This window comes from Carlito syrichta, unplaced genomic scaffold, assembly GCF_000164805.1.
Source record: "Carlito syrichta isolate Samal-C Ts95f unplaced genomic scaffold, Tarsius_syrichta-2.0.1 Scaffold304727, whole genome shotgun sequence".
Classification (NCBI taxonomy): domain Eukaryota; kingdom Metazoa; phylum Chordata; class Mammalia; order Primates; family Tarsiidae; genus Carlito; species Carlito syrichta.
Genome location: NW_007248823.1, coordinates 49,428 through 76,064, shown reverse-complemented (window position 1 = coordinate 76,064; position 26,637 = coordinate 49,428). Strand labels below are relative to the sequence as shown.

Below are 26,637 nucleotides of genomic sequence, written 5' to 3'. Positions count from 1 at the left end.
AAAGCCTTCAGCCTTTAGCCTTTAAGTATGATCTTATCTCTGGGTTTTTATGGATGTCCCATATCATGGATGTCCTTTTATCAGATTTAAGAATATCTCTTCAGGCTGGGCTCGATGGCTCAGCATGTAATCCTAGCACCAGCCTGGGTAACTTGGTGAGATCTCGTCTCTACAATAAATAAATTTTAAAAATTAGCCAGGTGTGGTAGTGCACTCCTGTAGTTCCAGCTACTTGGAAGACTGAGGCAGAAGGATCGCCGGAGCCCAGCAGGTCGAAGCTGGGATGGCTGTGAGCGTGCCACTGCACTCCAGCCTGGGTGATGGAGTGAGACTCTAACTCTAAAAAAAGAATATCTTTTCTATTTTTATTTTGTTGAATTTTTATCATAAAAAGGTGTTGAGTTTTGTCAAGTGCTTTTTCTGCATCTATTCAATGGTCATGTGGTTCATATTCTTTATTAATAATGGCATCTTGATTGATTTTCAGATGTTAAGCCAATCCTGCATGTCTAGAATAAGCATACTTTTGTTCTTTTTTTAATTTCAGGGTTTTTTAATTAGATCATAATTGCTGTTTATTATTATTATACTTATTTTTAAATTGCTATTTTTGTCAGATATTAGTTTCATCTTCCATTTGATAGGAGTGAATTTAAATTTGTTTAAAAAGCTGAAGGAGATAAGGCTTACCATTCAATCTGTGTTGTATGTCTTTATGAATTGCTTAAACCTAATGTCACTCTCAGATGTTCTTTAAGAAACTTAAACTCTTCATTGACATAATCCCTGTCGGCTAATTTTTCTGGGAAGGTGCTTTGTAGTCGCGTATTAATGAATCTTTATATGATAACCTTGAACAGGCACGTGGAAGAGTTCAGTCCCAGAGCTGTCTACACCAGTGGCAAAGCGTCCAGTGCTGCTGGATTAACAGCAGCTGTTGTAAGAGATGAAGAGTCTCATGAGTTTGTCATTGAGGCTGGAGCTTTGATGTTGGCTGATAATGTAAGAACATTTAACACACTTGGATATGAAGAAGTCAGAATACTCCTTACCCTATCAGTAGAGCCTAATAAGTTTCCATTAAAAAGTTGCCCTTAAAAAGCACTCTTTAGTAAATAATTCAGTTTTGTTAACCTAGAATTTAAGCTGGGTGCAGTGGTTCAGGGCTGTAATCCCAGCATTTAGGGAGGCAGAGGTGAGAGGATTGCCTGAGCCCAGGGGTTCAAGACTAGCGTAACTTGGCAAGACCACATCTCTACAGTAAATCAAAAAATTAGCTGGGTGTGGTAGTGCACATCTTTGGTTCCAGGTACTTGGAAAACCGAGGCAGAAGGATAACATGAGCCCAGCAGGTTGAAGCTTCTGCACTCCAACCTGAGTGACGAGAGTGAGACTCCAACTCAAAAAAAACAAGCCCAGAATTTAACTGAGATTGTCATCGATCAGCAGCATTTCCTAAGCTTCTTTAGAATGTGTTACTTGCCTTGAGCATGTGTGGTTGCTATGACTAGTACTTCCCAGCATTTTTTCTTTTCTGTTTATTATTTATTTTTCTCTTTTGAGTTGGTGTTCTCAGTCTGTCGCCCAAACTGGAGTTCAGTGGCACAATCACTGCTCACCGCAGCCTTGACCTCCTGGGCTCAGGCAATCCTTCTACCTCATCTTCCATGTAGTCCTGAGAACCTGGGACTACAAGCATGTGCCACCATGCCCAGCTTATTTTTTGTAGAGATGAGGTCTTGCTATGTTGCCCAGGCTGGTCTTGAACTCCTAGGCTCAAGCGATCCTCCCACCTCAGCCTTCCAAAGTGCTGGGATTATAGGTATGAGCCACTGCACTCAGCCTTTTTTTTTTCCTTTCTAAGCCATGACATCCTTTTTTAAGTAGGTCTAGACACAGACACATACTGCACTTCGTGTGTGTTTGACATAGATGGATTTGATATGTGGATGAGTATATAAGTTGTAGGTTAAAAAAAAAAAAAAAGCAATGCTGTGGTGACCCAGAATGTCTTGATACTGAGGTTTACACAAGGTTTTGTTGTTGAGTAAAAGTGTGGTAAATGTCTGGATGTTTTAGTTTTCCTCTTAGTTTGAAGTCAGTTCTATAGTTTTTTCTAGGTCTTGGATCTATTGAAATATCTTGCTTGGAAAGGGGAATTAAGAATGCCTATTTGCCTACCTTCTACCTGTTGGAGAACAGAAGGGTCTCTGGTAGCAAACTTTGTGAGTTATTATTTTGCATCTAAAAAAGTATCTTAAGCTAGGTTTTTTGGTTGCAGGGTGTATGTTGTATTGATGAATTTGATAAGATGGACATACGGGATCAAGTTGCTATTCATGAAGCTATGGAACAGCAGACCATATCCATCACAAAAGCAGGAGTGAAGGTGCGTGTCCACTTCTCTTCCACTGCATCATGCCTTAGCCTTGTAGATTAAAGCAGTGCTAGAGAAGTTCCTCTGGATAAAATTCATTACTTCAACATGTAATGCTATTCATTAAAATGGAAAATACAGCCCTGAGAATTATTAATTCAAACTATAGATGTTGTACTATGTAAATGTGTTGCTATGACAGAAAGCAGAGGGAGTACTGATGACAGTTTTTAGCATTTCACTTACAAAATTTCAGTAAACAAAGTTTCTGTTTTCCTTGATAAAGCATGCTTCCAATTATAACAAAAATAACTGAAGATCAACAAATCATGTACTTATTTACTTATATCAGCAGATTATTTAAATGAAAATGATTAAATACAGTATTATAACCAACCTAGAGGCAATCCAAATTCTTAAAAATAAAAGCAATAGATTCGTGTAGTTATGAAAAATTTAAACAGTACATGAGAATAAACTGGTTTCAGCTACTTGGAAGGCTAAGTCAGAAGGATTGCCTAAGCCCAGCAGGTTGAGGCTGCAGTGGCCGTGAGCATGCCACTGCACTCCAGCCTGGACGACAAGAGACTACAGCTAAAAAACAAAATAAACTGAAAAGAAACTTTTCCCTGCACCAGTACATAGTCAAGAGGTATCTTTTGAGTTTGTGCCTCTTTTAAGATATTTTTAAGAGACAGGAGTTTTGCTCTGTTGCCCAGGCCAGAGTGCTGTGGTACAATCATAGCTTACAGCAACCTCAATCTCCTGGCTTTGAGTGATCTTCCTGTTTCAGCCTCCTAAGTAGGTAGGACTGTAGGCATGCGCTACCACACCTGGCTAATTTATTTATTTCTTATTTTTGTAGAGATGGGGTCTCTCTGTGTTGCCCAGGCTGGTGTTGAACTCCTAGCCTCAAACGATCCTCCCGCCTTGGCCTCCCAAAGCGCTGGAATTACAGGCCTGAGCCACCACACCCAGCCTAGGAATGTTTTATACATAAAAAAGCATAATACATATAGTTCCATACCAGCACATAGTAGATCAACTTTGATTTTTTTATTACTCTGTGGTATTCAATTATATGCACCACAGTTTGGTTCTGTAGAATGACATTTGAGTCATTTTCAATCTTTAGTATTGTAAACAATATTGCAGTAAACATCCTTGAACATGGCACCTTCCTGTACCTAGCTGCAAGATAAATTTCTAACAAGTTAATGGCTGAAAGGGTGTGCACATTATACTGCCAACATCATATAAAGTTCCTGTTTATGTGAAAAAAGATATCTCATTGTTTTAGTTTGTGTTTAATTATGAGTGAGATTGAATATTCTGTTGTATGTTTTATTGACCAGTTCTATTGTCTTTTTAAACTTGTCACAATTCTCCTTTTTCTGCTCAGGCTACTCTGAATGCCAGAACATCCATTTTGGCTGCAGCAAACCCAATTGGTGGACACTATGACAGATCAAAATCATTGAAACAGAATATAAATTTGTCAGCTCCCATCATGTCCCGATTTGATCTCTTCTTTATCCTTGTGGATGAGTGTAATGAGGTAAGCACATGAGCTGTTGCTTTTAGCTTTGTTTTTTGTTTTCAGTTTGAGTAAATGAGTGAGACAAGGCTGAAGGAGTTTAGCAGCTTTCATCGTGCCATGGGATTGGGCAAAGGATTTAGTGAGCAACTCAAAGTCATTTGAATCGCTGCTTCCACTTAATTATGTGAGGAATATTAAGTTTTTTGGTTTTTGTTACTATTTAATTCTCAAAAAAAAGAAGGAAGCAATTTACAGGTAATGCCCAACTGATATATTTTTATAACATTTTTTGTTGGTTGGTTTTTGTTTTTTCAGTCATCTTGAGAAAAAACTGGGATACCAAGGAAATTTCTCTTTTTCTCACATAATAAGTTATTGTCCTCCTATTTCTTGTTGTCAGGTTGTTGAATGTGTATAACTGTTTTTCCCTTCAACCGTCATTTTTAGGAATGAATACTGTAGACTGATTTTAATTGCTGAGCCTAGAGGTTCTACATTTAATTGAGTACAGTACACAGCTCTTTCTTACAGTGGAATTTTAGATGTTATCTAAATAAAGACTGCCTTCTAGTGGGGAAATGTTTGGGGGGCTTGAGGTTTTGTTTTGATTTTTGGTTTTTTTTTAAATTGGAATCTTACTCTGTCACCCAGGATGGAGTGCAGTGGCACACTCACGGCCACCCCAGCATCGACCTGTTGGGCTCAGGCTACCCTTCCTTCTCAGCCTCCCATGCAACTAGAACAACAGGCACATGCCACCACACCTAGCTAATTTTTGGATTAATTGTAGAGACAAGGTCTTGCTAAGTTGCCCGAGCTGGTCTTGAACCCCTAGACTCAGGCAATCCTCTTGCCTCTGCCTCTCAAAGTGCTGGGATTACATGTGTGAGCCACCATCCCTGACTCGAATTTTTTTTTTAAATAGTCTTGCTGTATTACCCAGGCTGATCTTGAACTCCTGGGCTCAAGCAATCCTCCCAACTTGGCCTCCCGAAGTGCTGGAATTACAGGCGTGAGCTGTTGTGTCTGGCCTTTTTTTCAGTATTAACCATTTTGTGATTTTTGTTTGTTTGTTTTTTGAGTTGGAGTCTCACTCAGTCGCCCAGACTGGAGTGCGGTGGCCGCTCCCAGCCACCATAGCCTCGACCTGCTGGGCTCCAGCAATCTTCCGCCTCAGCCTTCCGAGTAGCCGGAATTACAGGTGCGCACTACCACACCTGGCTAATTTTTTGATTTATTGTAGAGATGAGGTCTCACCAAGTTGCTCAGGTGTGTCTCGAACCCGTGGTCTCAGGCAATCCACTCACCTTGCCCTCCCAAAGTGCTGGGATTACAGGCTAAGCCACCGAGCCCGGCCTAGTTTGTGATTTTATCTTCAACATTTTGTGACTAAGAGCACTGTCTCTGAAGCTAGTCTACTCAAATCCTGACTTTGCTACTTACTGTGATCTTAGAAAATTACTTACCGGCTATCAGAAGGCTGAGGCAGAAGGATCGCTGGATCCCAGCAGTTGAGGCTGCAGTGGCCGGGAGCGGCCACTGCACTCCAGTCTGGGCGACAAAGTGAGACTCCAACTCAAAAAAAAAACAAAAGAAAAGTTATTTAACTACTCTTTGGGCCTCAATTTACTTAGTTGTAAAATGGAGATAGTATCATCTATCTAATAAGGTTTTTGTGAGGATTGCATGAGTCAGTACTTCTAGACATGCATAAGGCAATAATATCTGACATATACTCTGGGCCTATAAATGTTAGTTCTGCTATTGTTTTAAAAGTGAATTCGTCTCCTTTAGGTATATTCTTAGATTGGGATAATGGTGTGCATTTAAAAGTTTTAATTTTAGATCAAATTGTTCCCAAACTTTCATCAGAAACTTGATACCCATTAATTTTTCTATCTGTGGCATATTATAACTTGTTTTTAGCTATAGATTGTTTCTTACTGCCTAGAGTAGATATTACTGTGACTGATCAAAGTGATTTTCTTATTTTGAATTAGGTTACAGATTATGCAATTGCCAGGCGCATAGTAGACTTGCATTCGAGAATTGAGGAATCGATTGATCGTGTCTATTCCCTTGATGATATCAGAAGGTATCTTCTCTTTGCAAGACAGTTTAAACCCAAGGTAACCTGCTCTTTGTACTGGGATGAGGCATAATGGGTATATTAAGGTGGAATTTAGACAAATGTATTTGGAAATTAGAACAATGTATATGGAAATTAACTGAGCCTAGATTTTTTTACAAGTGTGTTGTTTGTGTTTTGAACAGTAGTTTGTTTTTATAGAAGAGTTTTGAATAGCAGTAAACTAGGACATTGTTTTATTTCAACCATTACTACTAAGAATCTGAAAATGGCGTCTGTGCCTAAGTCAGGAGTCTACTAAATGCTCTTGAATCTTTCTCTGAGGGTACCATTGGATTTCTCTAGGTCATGGTGAAGAATATGAATTACTATTTTATAGTAATTGATACTGTTTATTGAACTGGCTGTGTATTGGACCCAGGATACTTACCTAGACATAAACCTCCATAATGTGCATCTGTTTTGTTGCTTGGCATTTTCCTAAAATAGGATATGAAAAGGGAAAAAGTTGTTTCATTCTAGTTGAGGTTTTTACACTATTGTCTGACTTTACTTTTGGAAATTATTGCTAGTTATTAATTATCCATTATCTTCACTTGATTATTTGTAATATTGGCGTTGACTCTCACTGTCCCCAAAAAATTTAGTCTTTTTTTTTTGAGTTGGAGTCTCACTCTGTCACCCAGACTGGAGTGCAGTGGCCGCTTCCGGCCACCGCAGCCTCGACCTGCTAGACTCTGGCGATCCTTCCTCCTCAGCCTTCCGAGGCCGGAATTACAGGCATGCGCTACCACGCCCGGCTAATTTTTGATTTATTGTAGAGATGAGGTCTCGCTGCCCCAGGCGGGTCTCGAACCCGCGGGCTCAGGCAATCCACTCACCTCAGCCTCCCAAAGGCGTGGGATTACAGGCTGAGCCACCGAGCCCGGCTTTTTTTTTTTTTTTAATTGAGATCTCACTGTCTCCCAGGCTGGAGGGCAGTGGTGTTACCATGTGACAATCCTAGCCTCATAGTAGCCTCTACCTCCTGGGCTCAGGGATGCTTCTTCCTCAGCCTCCCAAGCTGGACTACAAGCACATGCCACCACACCCAGTTCATTTTTTATTTTGTAGATATGAGATCTTTCTATGTTGTCTAGGCTAATCTTGAACCCCTGGACTCAAGCAGTCCTCCTGCCTCGGCCTCCCAGATTTCTGGGATTGCAGGAGTGAACCACCATACCTCTGGCATGCTCTCTTAATATGCTGAGTTCTTGCTCTGAAAAACTGAGTATTCTTTGGATATAAGGCTTTCTGAAAGAGCTTTTTTTTCCCTCTAAGACAGCATGAGTTGATTCATTGAGCCTCAAGCAGAGTCTGAGCATTAATTTGTTTAATGAGCTTTGACGTCCTGATACATAGAAGACCTACATCTTTTTCCATTGCTTTGGCTTGTTAAGCATCTTTTAGAAATGGTCATTTGCTTAAATACTAAAACTTGTCTTCATTTTCATGACATTAGTACATGAAATCCACAGTCTTCTTGAATATTAGTATCTTTTGAAAGGCATTTCAATAGTAATTTATTGTCACTGACTTCTTGAAGTTTCAACTCTCTCAGTTCCCCCAAATGTTTTCATCAGGAAACATAAACTTATGTTTAACACAATTCTCATCAAGTTGACATGTTTCTTTAACTGTAGTAATGTTCTGAAACAGATTTCCAGAGAGTCAGAGGACTTTATTGTGGAACAATATAAACATCTCCGCCAGAGGGATGGTTCTGGAGTAACCAAGTCTTCTTGGAGGATTACAGTGAGACAGCTGGAGAGCATGATTCGTCTTTCTGAAGCCATGGCTCGAATGCACTGCTGTGATGAGGTATCAGAGTCACTTTGACATATGAGAGAAAAGAGATTTGTTGCCTCGTAGGCATGTTTTTAATCTTTGGTATATAACATACTAGAATGCACCTCAGATGTATTTTTATATAACTGTTGCGTGCTTGTAAGATATATGACCCTGGGATTTTTCCATTTGAGAAAGTTGCTGTCAAGCATTTATTGAGTGTAGTCGTTAGATTAATAGTAACGATAGTCCTGTCATAGGTTATAGAGTGCGTGGAGAGGCAAGTTACCATAAATGCCATTCATTAAGGAAAAATGTACTTAGACTTCACAATGTGCTAGTAGGCCTCTGGGCTGGGGATACAGATAAGATAACGTAGCCCCTGGCCTCAGAGGAACTCTCCTTGGGTTTGTATAATATGTGGTTTTTAAACTGTTCTTTGAGCCCTTGGTTCCACGAGTATAGGTAAAGGGGTAAAAGGGAGCAGTACAGAAGGGCATTCAAGCCTCCCATCTCTGCTTCGATCAGAGCAGCCTTGCCTTTGTCTAGTTTTACACAAGTTGGATGTATGCTTTTCTTTGAAAAAAGGGTTTGTTTTTTGTTTTTTTGATAGTGTGATTGAAGTATAATTTATAGAGGCAAATGCACAGCTTGGTTTTTTTGTTTTGTTTTGTTTTAACATCCTTCTGCCCATCCATCTTAAGATACAAAATATTTTCATAATATCAAAAAATTGCCTCATACTCTTTCCAGTCTTAGCCCTCTTCCACAGAAGTAACCACTACTCTGACTTTAATCACTATTTTTATCCCATAGATTAGGTGTTTGGTTTGGGGGGGGCATTTTTTTTCTTTTTACGTTTTCAAATTCTAATATAGTGCTTACTGTTGACAGTGTACTTTCACACTAATTTATTTAATCTACTTTGGTCACCTAACATTTAAGGGATACCTTTGGGGGACAAAAAATAAAAGAGAGTCCTTGCCTTCCGTTGTTGCTAATCTGGTGGTAGCAAGACATATTTAATTAAGCATGTAAAAAATGAGAGGGAGAATATGGTGATAGAACATCACAGAGTACAGAGATCAATTACTTTATTCCTAAAGAAGGGGGAGGGTTTATGGAGGTGCCGACATTTAAACACAATCACAGAAGGGTGTATAGAATTTTTATAGGCAAGAGACCTTGGGAGAAAGGGCATTCTAAAACCATGCTAACACTTGTACTTTTTTTTTCATTGTGATAGTTCCTGAAATGAGTTTCATAAACTGATACATGTTTTGAGGCAATGTCTAGGTTTTTCTTTTGTTCTTTTTAAAAACAATTAGTTTTTTTAATTAGGTAGCAAATTCACATATTAAAATATATGCGCACAAATATATTTTCTGAATGAAATTGAGTATCTACATATATTTAAGAGCTATTTCTATCTCCTTATATGTCCCTATTCATTTTTAATTACTTTGTTAGAAGGGCCTTCTTCATGCTATTATAAAAAAATCTTCCATGGTTTCTTCTAGCCCTTAGGTGGTTTTATTGTTTGCCTTTAAATCATCTAAACATACGATATTTATTCTGATGCAGGATGTGAAGTGTGAATTATTTGATTCTTTTTTGGCTAGTTTTCTAGTTGTTCCAACACCATTTAATGAACAATCTATCTTGTTCATGCTGGTTTGATACGCCTTTATTATATGTTAAATTGTTGGTTTGTTAGGATCTTTTTCTGGACTTTTCTGTTTCATTGAATCTGTCAGCTCCTCTTACTTTGGCACCATGATATTTTAATCAGTGGGTTTTATATTTAAATGTAGAGCTAGTCCCACTGCCTTCTTTCATCTGTTATGAACTTGGAAATCAGATTGCTTCGTTTAAAAATTTGATATTTTTATTAGTAAAACATTCAATTTACATATTAGCCTGAAGAATTGAAGACATCTTTATGGTGAGTTTTCCTGTTCAGTAACATTATAGCTAGTAGAATAGGTTAGGTTGTGCTACTAAAAAAAAATCTCAGCTGCTTAAAACAGACTTTTTTTTTTTTTTTTGCTTGTGCTACACATCCATTAGGTCATCAAGGGACTCTCCTTTTTGTATCTCTCAGAGATTCAGACTGATATAAGGGCTTGATCTTGTTTTATGCTTCCATGATGACAGACGGCAGAGAAGAGAAAAAGTGGTGGGCTATATGCTGTCTCTACTTTCTATCCAGAAATAACACTTCTACTCTCACTAACCAGAGCAATTAACATGGCCATCCCTAAGTTTAATAGAGAAGTCTGGCCAGTCGTGGTGACTCAAGCCTGTAATCCTAGCACTTTGGGAAACTGAGGCGAGAGGATTGTCTGAATCCAGTGGTTTGAGACCAGCCAGCCTGGGCAACTTGGCAAGACCTAATCTCTACAATAAATCAAGAAAAATTAGTCAGACATGGTGGCGTATGTAGTTGCATCAACTTGGAAGGCTGAGGTGGAAGGATCACCTGAGTCCAGCAGGTTCTGGCTGCAGTGGCCTTGAGCATGCCACTGCATTCCAGCCTGGGTGACAGAGTGAGACTCAGACTAAAAAATAAATAAATAGTTAGAGATATCCCTTTCTACCAGGTGCTCAGAATGAGTTCTGATGACTACCACAGGTATCGTTGTCTTTCTACTTAAGTCTTTTGTTTCACTCAGTAGTGTCTTCAACATTTCCTCATCTGTTTTTCAAGTTTCTTGTTGAATTTCTTGATATTTTTCCCTTTTTTTTCTTTTTTGTTTTTTGGTATTAAAGATAGTCTTTTTCCATTTCATTTTCTGTCTGGTTTCATTGCTGTGTAATATTCTATTGACTATTTCACCCATTATTCTCTTAGGCATTTTGATAGTTTCCAGTTTGGGTTTTTATGGATGTATATGTCTTTGAGTCCGTGTAATGTTTATATTTCCTATGGGTACATACCTCGTAGGAGTGGAATTGTTGGGACATTGATTATGCAGATGTTTAGTAAAAACTGTCAAACAGTTATATTAGTTTCTATTTTCACCTGCAGTGAATGAGAATTGTTTGATATTCTTGCCAACACTTGATATTGTTAGTCATTTTAGCCATCCTGGTGAATTTATAGTGTTGTCTCATAGCTTGTGAGTGCGTATGAGAGAATGTTTGTGAGAACACCAAAATGCCACTGTAATTTTGTCTGGAAATAATCTGTTTGGTATATTAAGAAGACTGCCTTAAACTCATCTTTGTTTAGGTTCAGCCTAAGCATGTGAAGGAAGCATTCCGGTTACTGAATAAATCAATCATCCGTGTGGAAACACCTGATGTTAATCTAGATCAAGAAGAAGAGCTCCAGATGGAGGTTGATGAGGGTCCAGGTGGCATCAATGGTGAGATGCTTGTTCATATGAATGTTCTGGAGTTAGGGATGAAAGAGTCTTTAGAGATGTCATGTGGTAGGCATGCACTTGTTGATGGTTATGAAGTCTGTGTAGCAAAAAGGAAAAAATAAATATAGAATACTGTTAACTCTTTACAAGTTGAAGTACTTTTTTTTTTGAGTAGGAGTCTCACTGTGTTGCCCAGGCTAGAGTACAGTGGCACACTCATGGCCACCACACAGCCTCGACCTGGTGGGCTCAGACAATTCTTCTACCTCGGCCTTCCAAGTAGCTGGAACTACAGGCTTGCCCCACCACGTCCAGCTGATTTTTGTTGATTTATTGTTGAGACAAGATCTTGCCAAGTTGTCCAGACTGGTCTCGAACCCCTGGGCTCAGGCAATCCTCTTGCCTTAGCCTCCCAAAGTGCTGGGATTATAGGTGTAAGCAGCCATACCTGGCTAACATTTAAATAGTTGATATAAAATACTGGGGGTGCCAAAAAAAAAAGTATGCACATTTTAAGAGGTGTTTGCCATAATCACAAGTGTCTGGATGCTGATTATAACCACTTTGAACACCTCTTGTAATTGCAGAAGTCAAACATGACTTGTATTCATCTTATTGACTGTTACAATTTTAACACAGTTTTTTCCTTTCTTAAAATGTGTAAACATTTTTTTGACATCCTCTGTATATATACTTGAAAGACTAAATAAGAAAATGCACCAAAATTGTGCTCATAGACTTAAATCCTCTTGGCCTCCACCCTTATTTGTATTGTTGTGTGACTTTTGAATTAAAATCATTTTTTAAGAATATTAGAACAAATAATAGAATTTCTAATTTTGTACATAATACTACAAATTGACTTTAGATGATGAATCTTTATTTCTTCTATCCCTTACATTTCTCTCAAGTTAGTTTTTTTTAAACACTTACCTCAAATTCTACTAAATTAGTTTTTGTCTTCACTAGTAGAGTTTATAGATTTGCTTTTAACTTGTGAAATTATGTGCTATGTATCACTGTATGCTTGTTTTAAAATTAGTATTAAATGTAATGTATTTATAAACCCTCAATCATAGAATGTTGGAGGCATAAAAACAAGATTTGTGTGGTTAATTTTTTACTTAGGTCATGCTGACAGCCCTGCCCCTGTGAATGGAATCAACGGCTACAATGAAGACATAAATCAAGATTCTGTTCCCAAAGCCTCCTTAAGGCTGGGCTTCTCTGAGTATTGCCGAATCTCTAACCTTATTGTGCTTCACCTCAGAAAGATGGAAGAAGGTGAGGTTGTACCTCGTGCTGCTTACGTGCTCAGCCATTTACATAAACTCTATATAGAGCAGTTCTGATGTCACACTTTTTTTGTTCTGCTAGTAGAGATGATAAATTGTTAGAAAAGCTCACTTTAGCCAAATAAACCTATAGAATATCACCATGTCTACCAGCTTGTATACCTCATTGTCAAAGGTTTATGGATCATTCTTGTTAATATTCTTAGCCTATCCTATTTTAATACTTTTGAAACAGAATTTGAGATCTCGTAATATGAAAAAGTATATACAAATGTTTTTACAAGTGCAAAATTAATTCTTTTTACGATGGCTTTATGCATTTATTTATTTATTTATTTTGAGTTGGAGTCTCTGTCACATGGCTGGAGTGCAGCCTTGACCTGCTGGGCTCAGGCGATCCTTCTGCTTTGGCCTTCCAAGTAGCTGGAACTACAGGTGTGCACCACCATACCCAGCTGATTTTTTTTTTTATTTATTGTGGAGACAACATCTCGCCAAGTTACCCAGACTGGTCTCGAACCCCTGGGCTCAGGCAGTCTTCTTGCCTTGGCCGCCCAAAGTGCTGGGATTACAGGCTTGAGCCACCATGTCCGGCCAGTAATGGCTTTATTTAAAACACTCCCAGGGTATGTATACTTAGAGGCAATTAATCGAGCCTAGAAATCTATATTATCAAATGGCCATTACAATAAAATCCTCTTCTGTTCATCATTAAAGTATAGTGTCTGGACACCAGTACACTTTCTACCCTTAACTGCTTTACCCTACTATTCAAAGTTTTGTCACCCTATAGTTAGCCACAGGGCAGAAGGAAGAATAGTGAATTCAAGGAGTAGAACTTGATATTTAAGTGTTAGATAATTCTTACTGGAAAGCTCCAAAGCTGGCTTTTGCTGGCTTCCCAGGCATATTTTATGATCACAGTATTGGATCTGCTATGAAGGAAGAGAGCATCATAGGTTGTCTTAGCTTACTAAAGATTTGAGCCCTGTAGTTTCTGTCCTTGTTCCCCTGGGAACTGTGGACCAGCGGGAGAAGAGAAGACAGCAACATAGCCACTAGGATACCTCAGGCTTTATCCCCCACTTCCTTCTCACTTAAAATGATATTATTTCTATGATAGTTATGTTATTCAGGTCCCAGCTTTTCTTGTGAATTGAGAGTTCTACCTTAGACTTTTATTTTTTTAATTTTTCTGAGAGACAGTGTCACCCTGCTGCCCAGGATGGAGTACAATGACACGATCATGGCTCACCACAGCCTCAAACTCCTGGGCTCAAGCAAGCCTCCTGCCTCAAACTCTCAAGTAGCTAGGACTACAGGCATGCACCACCACAGCTGGCTAGTTTTATTATTTTTGTAGAGAAGAGATCTTGCAATGTTGTCCAGGCTGGTCTCGAACTTTGGCCTCAGGTGATTCTCCCACCTCGGCCTTATGGTACTAGGATTACCAATATGAGCCACCGCACCTGGCCTTGGACTTTTTAAAGAAGCAGTCAGTTCAGTTGGTATGGCTGGATCTTGCTAAAATAAGCTAGTAGTTTATTTTGAGTAGACGCCTTGAAAAACTTCTTAGTAGACCCCAATTCTATAAAGTCTTCCCCTTTCCAAAGAGGAAAAATTGCATTTAAGAAGTTTTCCTTGGTGTTGCTTCATTCCTAATTTATGCTTTGAGTTTGCTGTTGGCAAACATTCTCATAGGTAGTGAAGCATAAGAAAATGAAGAAAGCTGGGCTCGGTGGCTCAGCCTGTAATCCCGTACTTTGGGAGGCTGAGGTGAGTGGATTGCCTGAGCCTGCAGGTTCGAGACCCGCCTGGGCAACTTGGCAAGACCTCATCTCTACAATAAATAAAAAAAAAAAAAAATTAGCCGGGCGTGGTAGCACTCGCCTGTAGTTCCAGCTACTTGGAAGGCTGAGGCGGAAGGATCGCCGGAGCCCAGCAGGTCGAAGCTGCGGTGGCCGGGAGCGGCCGCTGCACTCCAGTCTGAGCGACAGAGTGAGACTCCAACTCAAAAAAAAAAAAAAAAAAAAAGAAAGAAAATGAAGAAAAGGCCTTCATACCCTGAAATCTTAATAGCTTTAAGAACCTTGTTTCTTATCATCTCTATTTTATTACATTTTACTCCCCTTACAGGTGTGCTTTAATACAAGTGATATGACCGGTTAATTCAGGCTTATGCTGGAACATTGCAAACTTTATAACAGCAGATGTGCTTTCTGATGGGTTGATGGTTGTGTAATCTGTACATTATCTTCTATATGCAAACCCCAAGAGTTGGTGACACAATTTGCTAGGAGAATAATTTAATCCTTTTAAAATGTATTTTTTGATGCAGAAGAGGACGAGTCAGCGTTAAAAAGGAGCGAACTTGTTAACTGGTACTTGAAGGAAATCGAATCAGAAATAGACTCTGAAGAGGAACTTATAAATAAAAAACAAATCATAGAGAAAGTCATTCATCGACTCATACGCTATGTATGTATATAACTATGCTTTGATGTTAGAGAGGGAGTTTATGTTTTCATCTGTACAGGTTCATTAGTGGAGGGGTGTGTGTGTATGTGTGTGTTGGAGTCTCATTCTGTCACCCAGGTTGGAGTGCAGTGGCACGCTCACTGCCACCGCAGCCTCAACCTGCCGGGTTCAGGCAATCCTTCCGCCTCAGCCTTCCAAGTAGGTGGAACTACAGGCATGAGCTACCATGCCTGGCTTATTTATTTAATTTACTATAGAGACAAGGTCTTTCCAAATTGCCCAGGGTAATCTCAAATCCCTGAACTCAGGCAGTCCTCTTACCTCCCCCTCCCCTTCCCAAAGTGCTGGGATTACAGGCGTGGGCCATCGTGCCCCGCTCATTAGTGAAATTTTTTTTGTTTCCTTATTTTGAATCATTGAAGTGTAGTCAGATGAGTTGTAAAATAAGAAAATTGACAGAAGTAAATGACTTACTTTCCCTACTGAAACAAGCAGAACTTAGGTTATATCTGGGAAGGTGGCTATGGGTTCTTACTGTCTGGGTGTTTTTAACCTTTTCTACTCCCATCAGCCATGTGCACCCTTGGTCATACAGTAGATCTTCAAGCTTCCTGGGTACTGTCAACTGTTTTCTGTTGCATATTCCTCATTGCCTTAGTTCCTACCCAGCCTAATAGCCACTCTTTTTTTCTTCTCATTATCACTCCCTTCTAAAGCACCAACACTTTTCTTATACTACCAGCTTTTTTCCTGTTTGACTTGCTTGGCAAAACGCCAGCCTTGGTTAAATATAATTCTTTTTTTTTGTACCCTTATCCAAGCAGTTAAAAGTATCTGGAGAAATGCATACAACCATGTGCCTAATCTTCTTTAAATTGATGACCACAAATCTCAAGTGGACAATACTGAACTTTTGCCTTATCTGCCTCATGATAGCACTGCCCAATATTTACTTTTCCCTGGTCGGTTTTCTCCCCCACTCTTTTTTTTTTGAGTTGGGAGTCTCACTCTGTCGCCCAGACTGGAATGCAGTGGCACGCTCCCAGCCACCGCAGCCTCGACCTGCTGGGCTCCGGCGATCCTTCCACCTCAGCCTTCCAAGTACCTGGAATTACAGGCGCGCGCTACCATGCCCGGCTAATTTTTTTTTTATTTATTGTAGCGATGAAGTCTCACCAAGTTGCCCAGACGGGTCTTGAACCCGCGGGCTCAGGCAATCCACTCACCTCAGCCTCCCAAAGCGCGGGATTGCAGGCTGAGCCACCAAGCCTGGCTTCTCCCCCACTCTTACAGGACATTGTGTACCTTCTGTCCACTTCTTTTAACTTGCCGTTCTCAGTACTCAGGCTGTCAGCAGCACTTGTCACAGTTGTTCACTCCTAGAAGTACTGTCTGTACTTGCCTTTGGAATCACCATGTCCTCCTGGGTCTTCTGTCTTACTGATTATTCCCTTACAGTTTATTCCCTCTTAGCCCCTTTCCTGAATCTTCCTCTTTTTGCTCTGCTCTGAGATCATTTACATTTATTACCTAAATGATTTCATTTGGTTTATTAATTTACCCGTCTGCTGATGACTTCTAAGTCTGTGTTGCCAGCTCTCATCTCCAGATGTGTATAACCAGCTGCCTACTGGTGAACTGACAGGCATCTTAATGTGTTCAGAAACAGTTGTTTTCTCTACACTTATTGAAATGCTATGGGCCAAACCCCTTGGAATCATCTTTAATTCCTTAATTTCACTTTCCCTCACAACTCCTCTTCAGCAGCAAGTTCTGTGAGCGCTGCTTTCAGTGTGTGTATATTTTTTTGTTCTCTTTTTACCACCTTCACCCACCCACCCAAGCCACCATGCCTGGACTTTTGCAGGAGCCTGGTAACTGTCCATTTTTGTTTTGGCTTCCTGCTCAATGATGCTTTTTAAATCATCTTTTTTTTTTTTTTGAGTTGGAGTCTCACTCTGTTGCCCAGTACAGTGGCATGCTCACAGCCACCACCGCCTCAATCTGCTAGGCTCAGGTGATCCTTCTGCCTCAGCCTTCCAAGTAACTGGAATTACAGGCACGTGCCACCATGACTGGCTAATTTTTTTTTTTTTAATTGTAGAGATGAGGTCTCACCAAGTTGCCCAGGCTGGTCTCAAACCTGTGAGCTCTGAATCCTCTCACCTTGGCTTCCCAAAGTGCTGGGATTATAGGCGTGGTCTACCATGTCTGGCCAACATCATTTATTTTACTGCCTATCTTCCAGTGCTTCTGTCATATTATAATAAACTCTAGCCTCTTTGCCATGGCCTGCAGAACCCTACACAGTCTAGCCCCATCTATCGTATTCACCTCATTTTGTAGCACTCTTCCTTGCTTATTCCACCCCAGTGACACTGGTCTTGTTCCCTTGACACCAGACATGAGGGCCTTTGCACTCACTCTTTGTCTCTTTCCCCAGATACCCTCCTATTTTCTGGTGTCTGCTCAAATGTTTCCTCTTCAGAGAAGCCTCTCTTGCCTAGCCTGTCAGAATAGCAGCCCTCTGCTCTTGCTGTCACCCTGTTTTGTTTCTTCATAGTGCTTATCATTGTCTGGCAGTATATTCTTTATCTCTCTCAGAATGTAAGCTCCTTGAGGGCAGAGACTTCACTTTGTCTACTACTGTGTCCCTAGGACCTACAGTGGTACCTAGCACATAGCAGGATCAGATATATGTTGGATGATTGAACTTTTCTATCAAGTGGCAGATACTTAACCATCATGCCAATTTACTCTATAGTACTCACTATGTAAATATTACAGATGTCATGTATCAGGTTGTGTCATCTGAAAGACTTTACCTGTGAGGATAGATCAGTGTATGATTGTGGGGGTAGGAGGGCATGGAGTCAAAACAGCTACTCAGATCAGGATCCAGAGTTGTTTTCTAGCAGTGGACAGGCCAGCCTTTGTTTTCTCTTGGCATCAGCGCAGTGTAAAATAAAATTAACAAGGCAAGGAATCCACATTAGGACTTTGGAACACATTGTGAAACTAACTAGTCTAAGCTTGCATTTCCTTTTTAAATTTGGCTCACCACCTGAACTAACTTGCTACAGAAAACCAGAGCGCTTGTACTGTGCTGATGAGATGTGCTTCCTTTGAAATTGTGTTAGCATATAGAGTGTCGTCTATCTACAGGTATACATTTGAAAGGGCAATAGAAAAGGCGTCCAGTCCCCCCTAGTGGCATCAACGCTTATACTATGGAACTTTGCCAGACTTCTTAGAATCAAAGCACTGTTTCCTGAATTCCTTTCTGTGGGCTTGGCTATAGGAGCCCTTCTCATTTTTGGACATTTTTGACTGACTTACACTATGGACTTGAAGTCTGTAACCAAGATTTTAAGACAGATAACATGTTGTACTTTTTTTTTATTAGCTGAGAGTGAAAAATGTTCCAGGTGAATTTATTTGTAGATTCTACTAACTCAACTATGAATGGGTCATATATGGAAAAGTTCAGTGGCCAGTAATAAAAAACTGACAAATAATATTACATATTAAACAGACTTTTAAATATGGGAGAATTTTGTAGAATTCAAATTTAAGCATTACCTCCTGTCTTATTTTGAAGTTATATTTATAAGTATTTTACGTAATATGCCAGGAAACCTTGTTTGGCTGGGCATGGTGGCTCATGCCTGTAATCCTAGCACTTTGGGAGGCAAAGGCAAGAGGATTGCTTGAGCCCAAGGGTTCAAGACCAGCCTGGGAAACTTGGCAAGACCTCATCTCTACAATAAAATAAAATTAGTTGGGCATGGTGATATGTGCCTGGAGTCCCGGTTTCTTGGGAGGCTGAATCTGAAGGATCACCTGAGCCCAGCAGGTTGAGTTTGTGGTGGCTGTGAGCATGCCACTGCACTCTAGCTTGGGTGACAAGAGTGAGACGCAGACTCAAAAAAATAAAATCACTGCTTATTGAGTTTGCTCATATATTTCTCTTTTTGCTTTTTTTTTTTTTTTTTTTGAAATTACAGTTTATTTAGAAAGTAAATTAGAGAAAATAGGAGATTCACCTCTTCAAGGTAGGGGAGGGGGCCAAAACTAGGAAACATAGTGACCATAGTTCAAAGAGCCATGTGGCCAGACCAGAGTTTAGCAAAGAAATGACCACTAGTATATTTCTTAATTTCCAAAAAGGTTTATGGTTTGAAAAGGTCAGCATCCTAATGGGAAGGGAATTTAGCAGAACCTTTTCCTAGGATTTCTGGTGGGGAAATGAAAGTAAGTGTCAGTAGCAAACATTCCGGAGAAGGGCCAAGTCTTGTGTATCTGAACATTTTCATAATACTGCTGGAGACCTGAGGACAAATATTTGTGTTTCACAGGATCATGTTCTAATTGAGCTCACCCAGGCTGGATTGAAAGGCTCCTCAGAGGGAAGTGAGAGCTATGAAGAGGATCCCTACTTGGTGGTTAACCCCAACTACTTGCTCGAAGATTGAGATAGTCAAAGTAACTGACCAGAAATGAGGAACTGTGGCACACGTCCTGGACTGGTGCCCAGATGGAGCTCTACTAGGAAGAGAAAATGTTCTAGGAGCAGCGCTTCTGGATTTGTTTTGAGAAACAAGAATGGATTTGATGGTCCCGTGTGTCACATTTCTGTCACATGCTTTTATGCCAACACAGGCTTCAGCACTTGCTTTAGTGTGCTTCTTGCCAGTGAAGTTGGAACCAAATAATGTATGGCTTCTATAACACCTTTGTTTTCATAGGTAGGAAAAGGCCACTTTTATGGCATATGGTATCTTACTAAGGAAATAACTTTTATTCAATTGTCATCTGCTTCTATTCATCATAATAAAATAACTTGTTCTGAAGATGTATATTGGATTTATTTCTACTCTGATTATTGCTTTTGTCAACTTGTGAAGGTGAATCTTTCCCCTTTTTGCTTAATCTGGGGTAAAGAGGTAGAAGTAAGTCATTATGGGTTAGGTTTCTGTGAAGAGTCATTAGAGAATCAGTATAAAAACAAAGTTGAGATCTCACCCCCAGGTTGGACATGGTGATATGTGCCTGGAGTCCCGGTTGCTTGTAGCTCACCTCAGCCTTGACCTCCTTTGCTCAGACAATCCTCCTGCTTCAACCTTACAAGTAACGGACTGCAGGCACACCACCTTCCCTGGCTAATTTTAAAAATTTTTCTGTAGAGATGAGCTATCTATGTTGCCCAGGCTAGTCTTCCTTGGCCTCCCAAAATGTTGGGATTACAGGCAAGAGCCACCACACCTGGTCTCAGTTTCTTTTTTTTTTTTTTTTCTGAAGTAGTTTATAAAATGTATTGCACTTTTTTTGATTCTTTTCTTTTTTTTTTTTGAGTTGGAGTCTCACTCTGTCACCCAGACTAGAGTGCAGTGGCCGCTCCCGGCCACCACAGCCTCCACCTGCTGGGCTCCGGCGATCCTTCCGCCTCAGTCTTCCAAGTAGCTGGAACTACAGGCGCGCGCTACCACACCCAGCTAATTTTTTGATTTACTGTAGAGATGAGGTCTCGCCAAGTTGCCCAGGCGGGCTCAGACAATCCACACTCCTCAGCCTCCCAAAGCGCGGGATTACAGGCTGAGCCGCCGAGCAGCTTTTTTATTCTTTAGTAATATTTTTGCTCTGTGTCTTAGTGACAATTTCTTGGGGTTGTTTTCAAATTGCCTTTTTAAGGGAAATAGGTTATTTGCTACATTACAAACTGCCCCAAAATTTTATGACCTTCCAGGAAAAATTATTACTGTTTATGATACTAACAGTTCCTGAGACTGGCAGTTCCTGAGCTTAGCTGTTATCAGTATGTTCATGATGTAGCAATTCCTATTTTTGCAGCTTTTAGCAACAGATGGCATTTTGGAGCCTGCAGGGCTAGTTAGGAAAAAGTGATTCTGTGTGGTGAGTTTACAAATAGTAACTTTGTTCTCCCATGACTTGGAAAGAATGGGTTGAGGGGAGCTGGAAATGGTTGAGAAGTTTTATAGCAGATGCAGGACATAAATGCCTATCGATATGTCTCTGATTAACGAGAGGCCTTGACATTGGGATGGGGAAACCTCCAGGTGCAGGATCTCAAACTTCTGTGGGGGGAGGGAGAAGGGGCTCACTTCTCTTAGGAAGAGCGGCTTCGATGAGGAAAATGGGGCAGAGGCCCTGAAGATAAACAACCTGACTGGGACTTGAGCTTATTAATATTTACCCAAAGGAAAGGACAGATGCATCCATTTTTGATTAATCTGTCCTCTCCCCAATCTTGCTGTTGATGAGAGTGGCAGCCCTGAAGAGAGGTGGTCGTTATTGCAAAGCCCGTTTTTGCACATCTGAGTATGCGTGCTTATGTTTCCACACGTTCACTTTACTCATGTGGCACTTGTCAGGGAGATGAAGTGGTTAATGACTAATAGATCATATTTGAGCTCTTTATGAAGAAAATTGGACAATTTTTTTTTTCTGGAGTTGGAGTCTCACCCAGGCTGGAGTGCAGTGGCACAATCATGGCCCACTGCAATCTCAAACTCAGATTCAATCCCCGCACCACAGCCTCCCGAGTAGTTGGGACTACAGGCGCGTGCTACTATGCCAGGCTGACTTTTTCATGTTTTTGTAGAGACAAGTTCTCACTATGTTGCCTAGGCTGGTCTCAAAATCCTGACCTCAGGCAGTTATCCTGCTGCTGTCTCCCAAAGTGCTAAGATTACAGTCATGAACCACCACCCCCAGCCTAGACAAATGTTTAAAAGGTGAATAGATGTAATATTCTGGAATGTAAAGATTTGAATATAAGTTGTCAACTGATCTCTAAGGTGATTTTAACCAAATCCCAGTAGATACCCATCAATGAAATTATTACCCAAGTTATGGCATAGCTATGCTGTGGGCTACTCACAAAAATGTAGACCTAGATGTTCTGAAGTGGAAATTTCTCCAGGACACATAAAAGAAAGTGCTGATTCAGCCAAGGAGATTCTAGGGAAAGGAATGATGGGAGCGGACTTGTCCTATCTGAAAGCAAAAAGTACCATGCTGGTGCAGAAATGAAAACGGATTGGCACAGGAATAGATCAATCAGTCGTAACAGTAGAATGTCCAGAAACATCTACGTATGTATAGGGCCTTTGTTTCTGATAAGGTGACATTTCACACAAAGTTAAAATTCCTGTAATCCCATGCTTTGGGAGGCTGAGGTGAGTGGATTGCCTGAGCCCGCGGGTTCGAGACCCGCCTGGGCAACTTGGCGAGCCCTCATCTCTACAATAAATAAAAAAATTACCGGGTGTGATAGCACTCGCCTGTAGTTCCAGCTACTCGGAAGGCTGAGATGGAAGGATCGCCGGAGCCCAGCAGGTCGAGGCTGTGGTGGCCGGGAGCGGCCACTGCACTCCAGTCTGGGCGACAGAGTGAGACTCCAACTCAAAAAAAAAAAAAAAAAGATCTAAAGATAAAGGGGGTGCAAACATACACTTAGAAGGTATAAGTTCTAATGTTTCATAGCAGAGTAGGGTGTGTATATTTCAAGGTAGCTAGAAGAGAGAACTAGAAATGTTCCCAGCCTACAGAAATAATAAAAAATACTCAAGGCAATAGATACCCCGGTATTCTAACTTGATCATAAGACATTCTATGCATATGAAAAATACCAATATATAAAATGTTATGTATCAATTTTTAAAAGGAAATTTTTTTAAAAATCTAAAGAAAGACAATATGACTTTCATGAACCTTCTCCCTCTCTGCTACTCCAAAGACATCTGATCCTACCGTAAACTGGACTTAATTCTACCCTGTCAAAAACGTGTTACTAAAAAAATACTCTTTTCTAGGAGTATTAACCTAGTACTAGTACTAGCCACCACACCCAACTAATTATTTCTTTTAGAGACAGGGTTTTGCTGTGTTGCCCAAGCTGGCCTTGAACTCCTGGGCTTAAGCAATCCTCCCAGAAGTGCTGGGATTACAGGCATGTGCTCCCACACCAGCCACAGGAATTGTTATTTTAAAATTATTGAGCATGTGATGATCCATTAAATTGCAAGATATGTAAAAGGTCATTAAGCAAAATATTGTCAAAGTCTAAGGCCAACGTGGATACTTAATAATTTGCCTTGATCTCTGAGCTTTGCAGTGCAGTGTGAATTCAAGCAGCTATAGATCCATTAGTAAATGAGATAAATTTAGTATAGTTCAAACAATGATTTAAGTACATTTCCCCTGATAATTCTCTTTTCCTCTGATCGACTTGCATGAAGCTTTGTAAAATGTACCCCATAAATATGTACAATTATTGTGTATCAATAAAAAAATTTCAAAACAATACTTAAGTAGATTTGATATGAAATTTTTTAAAAACCAGAGAACCAGGCAATATATATCTTGAAAACACCAGAAGCTTAGCTGGGCATGGTGGCACGTGCCTGAAGTTCCAGCTACTTGGAAGGCTGAGACAGAAGGATCTCCTGAGCCCAACAGGTCAAGCCTGTGGTGGCCGTGAGCATGTCACTGCACTCCAGCCTGGGCAACAGAGTGACACTCCAACTCAAAAGAAAAAAAGATAAAGAAAACACCAGAAGCTAAATTTAAAAGATCAGGACATTTTTTTCTATCATGTTTTATATGTGATATCCAAACTCTATTAAAAGTTTTCATGTCACTAATAAGATTAAAATGGATAAAGAATATGAACATAGATCTCAGAAGAAAAACAGATGACTGATTAATATGAAAAGCTTCACTTCTAAGTAATCAGAAAATTAAAAAGCAAGGAATAATATTTTCATTCTTCAAGGTGTTAAACATGTAGTTTTATACCAGGTATTAGCAAGGCGGATCGATTTAGGTACACTTCTAACTGTAGATGGGATTTAAATTTGAAGACGCCTATTTTGGAAGTCTGCATTTCAATTAATACACAAATTTAAAACTAATCAACGTTCAATATGCAAGAGGTTAATGGAATGCTGTGCATCTCTTGAAAAGAGGTGGGTCCACGTGTTCTGATTAGACAAAACTCCAAGAACTATTAAGTGAAAAAAAAAAAGCTGAGAAACAACACATTATGGCACAGTCCCAGGTGTGTTAAATTGTCTTATATTTTAAATATTATACACATATGTTTGTACTATATATAATAATAATAATAAATTACTGAGTTGCATTATTCTTAACATGCTATCAGAATGACCCAATTAGTCCCCAGATAATTTGTAAGACAAAAATGTGGAGAACTTTTTTTGTCAGACATTTTTCAGGTTCCTCTGCTAAAATTGTATAGGAAGTTTGAGGTTTCTGTGTCATCTCTTCTGATCTTTAAATTTTAAATATTACATGGGTGAACCATGTACTGATATCATGATCATAGATAACTCAGTTAAATATTAAATGTTAATAATCTCTTAGCATTTTACAACTTCAGTTGTAGTTATAAAGTAAGGATTCCTCATACCTGCTAACAGTCCCTTGAAAATGGAACTGTCTTGGAATGTCGTTTTGATTGTCCTCCTAAGTTTTTCGTGCGGGGGGTCGGACTGGGAATCTGATAGAAATTTCATCTCTGCTGCTGGTCCTCTAACCCATGATTTACTGCACAACCTGAGCAGTCTACTGGGAAATCAGGGTTCTAGTTTTGTAGCAGGAGACAAGGACATTTATGTCTGTCGCCAGCCACTGCCCACTTTCCTGCCAGAGTACTTCAGCAGTCTTCATGTCAGTAAGGTCACCCATTATAAAGTCTTTCTGTCGTGGGCACAGCTTCTCCCAGCAGGAAGCACCAAGAATCCAGATGAGAAAACCATGCAGTGCTACCGGCGACTCCTTGAGGCCCTCAAGACTGCGCGGCTACAGCCCATGGTCGTCCTGCACCACCAGACCCTCCCTGCCATCCAGAGCAGCAGAGCCTTCACTGACCTCTTTGCTGACTATGCCACATTCTCCTTCCACTCCTTTGGGGACCTAGTTGAGGTCTGGTTCACCTTTAGTGACTTGGAGGAAGTGATCAAGGAGCTTCCCCACCAGGAATCGAGAGCTTCACGTCTGCAGACCCTCACCGATGCCCACAGAAAAGTCTATGAGATTTACCACAAAAGGTTTGCTTCTCAGGGTGAGTACGTGTCGACCCCGAGGGCTGATGCCCCTTCCTCATCCCCCTTAGATGGGGTTTGGCATTTCTTCCCGCTCACCTCCCGTAGTCCTCTTGTATCTACACCTTCAGAGAAGTTCATATCGTAGCGATTTCCCAGTGAAGACAGGAAGGCATAGCTTATATTGCATAATGCTCAGCACTTCCTTTAAATAATGTCTCTCTCTCTCTCTCTCTCTCTTTCTTTTTTCCCTTTTGAGTTGGAGTCTCACGCCATCACCCAGGCTGGAGTGCAGTGGCATGTTCACGGCCAACCCAGCGTTGACCTTCTGGGCTCCGGGGATCCTTCTGGCTCAGCCTTCCAAGTAGCCAGAACTACAGGCACGCGCTACCACGCCCGACTAATTTTTTGATTTATTGTAGAGACAAGGTCTCACAAGTTGCCTGGGCCAGTTTCGAATCCGTGGGCTCAGGCAATCCTCTCACCTCGGCCTCCCAAAGTGCTGAGATTACAGGCTTGAGCCTAAACAATGTCTCTTAAACACCCCTTACCCAGTCTTGAGTTGTGTAACCTCTAAATGTCTTACTGTTCTTCCTATCTGCTGTCCTGCCTCCCCGACTCTTCCAACGCCTCAGGATTACCTGTTCTCCTCCTTCAGTTCCCCTTTTCTTATGAAAAGCAGTTTAGATGTTCTAGTTGGAGCTTACATTACAGCAAGTGAGACAGTCGGATACAAGATGAATGATATCCTGACAGGTAGTAGGAAGAGTGTCATTGTAATTGTTCATACACTCACTTCACAGGTAACTTGAGGTTCTGATTCAGGAGGTCTAGACAGAACCAGGGTATTTGTGATTTCTTTTTTTTTTTTTTTTGAGTCAGAGTCTCACTCTGTCACCCAGGCTGGAGTGCAGTGGCGCAATCAGCCTCAACCTGCTGGGCTCCGGCGATCCTTCCACCTCAGCCTTCTAAGTAGCCGGAACTACAGGCGCGTGCTACCATGCCCAGCTCATTTTGATTTATTGTAGAAATGAGGGCTCACCAAGTTGCCCAGGCGGGTCTCGAACCCGCGGGCTCAGGCAACCCACTCACCTCAGCCTCCCAAAGGCGGGGGATTACAGGCTGAGCCACCGAGCCCGGCTATATTCTACTTTTTAAACTTAACATATTGTATGAATATGTTCTCATTCTGTTAAATAGAGAGAGCATGATTTTTAATGTTCTTACAGAGTCCTGTCATGTGAATGGATCATAAAGGTTAAAACATGTAGTGAAATTCATTGAGTAGTGAAATTCATGGAGACAAAAACGAGCATAGCCAGCGACTGAGAAGAAGGGAGAATTTTTTAAAGGGTACAGTTTCTGTTCTGCAAGATGAAAAAGTTCCGGAGAATGATTGTGCAAGATGTGACTATATTTAATAATACTGAACTGTGTACCTCAAAATAGTTAAGACAAGCCAGGCTCGGTGGCTCAACCTGTAATCCCGCACATTTGGGAGGCTGAGGTGAATGGATTTCCTGAGTCCGTGGGTTCGAGACCCGCCTGGGCAGCGAGACCTCATCTCTACAA

At 40.6% G+C, this 26,637-nt stretch overlaps 2 protein-coding genes across 2 annotated transcripts in view; both read left to right on the top strand.

The window, feature by feature from the left end:
* MCM6 (minichromosome maintenance complex component 6) overlaps positions 1 to 19,832 on the top strand; it is a 34,825-nt gene extending 14,993 nt beyond the window's left edge. The window contains exons 9-17 of the mRNA XM_008060782.2: positions 861 to 1,002; positions 2,282 to 2,389; positions 3,780 to 3,935; positions 5,918 to 6,046; positions 7,705 to 7,866; positions 11,069 to 11,204; positions 12,333 to 12,488; positions 14,838 to 14,977; positions 19,336 to 19,832. Of these exons, the coding sequence (XP_008058973.1) occupies positions 861 to 1,002; positions 2,282 to 2,389; positions 3,780 to 3,935; positions 5,918 to 6,046; positions 7,705 to 7,866; positions 11,069 to 11,204; positions 12,333 to 12,488; positions 14,838 to 14,977; positions 19,336 to 19,452 (1,246 nt within the window). The 3' untranslated portion in view covers positions 19,453 to 19,832. The remainder of the gene's footprint in view (positions 1 to 860; positions 1,003 to 2,281; positions 2,390 to 3,779; positions 3,936 to 5,917; positions 6,047 to 7,704; positions 7,867 to 11,068; positions 11,205 to 12,332; positions 12,489 to 14,837; positions 14,978 to 19,335) is intronic.
* Positions 19,833 to 24,446: 4,614 nt separating this feature from the next.
* Positions 24,447 to 26,637, top strand: part of LCT (lactase) — a 48,715-nt gene continuing 46,524 nt past the window's right edge. The window contains exon 1 of the mRNA XM_008060781.1: positions 24,447 to 25,085. Within this exon, the coding sequence (XP_008058972.1) occupies positions 24,452 to 25,085 (634 nt within the window). The 5' untranslated portion in view covers positions 24,447 to 24,451. The remainder of the gene's footprint in view (positions 25,086 to 26,637) is intronic.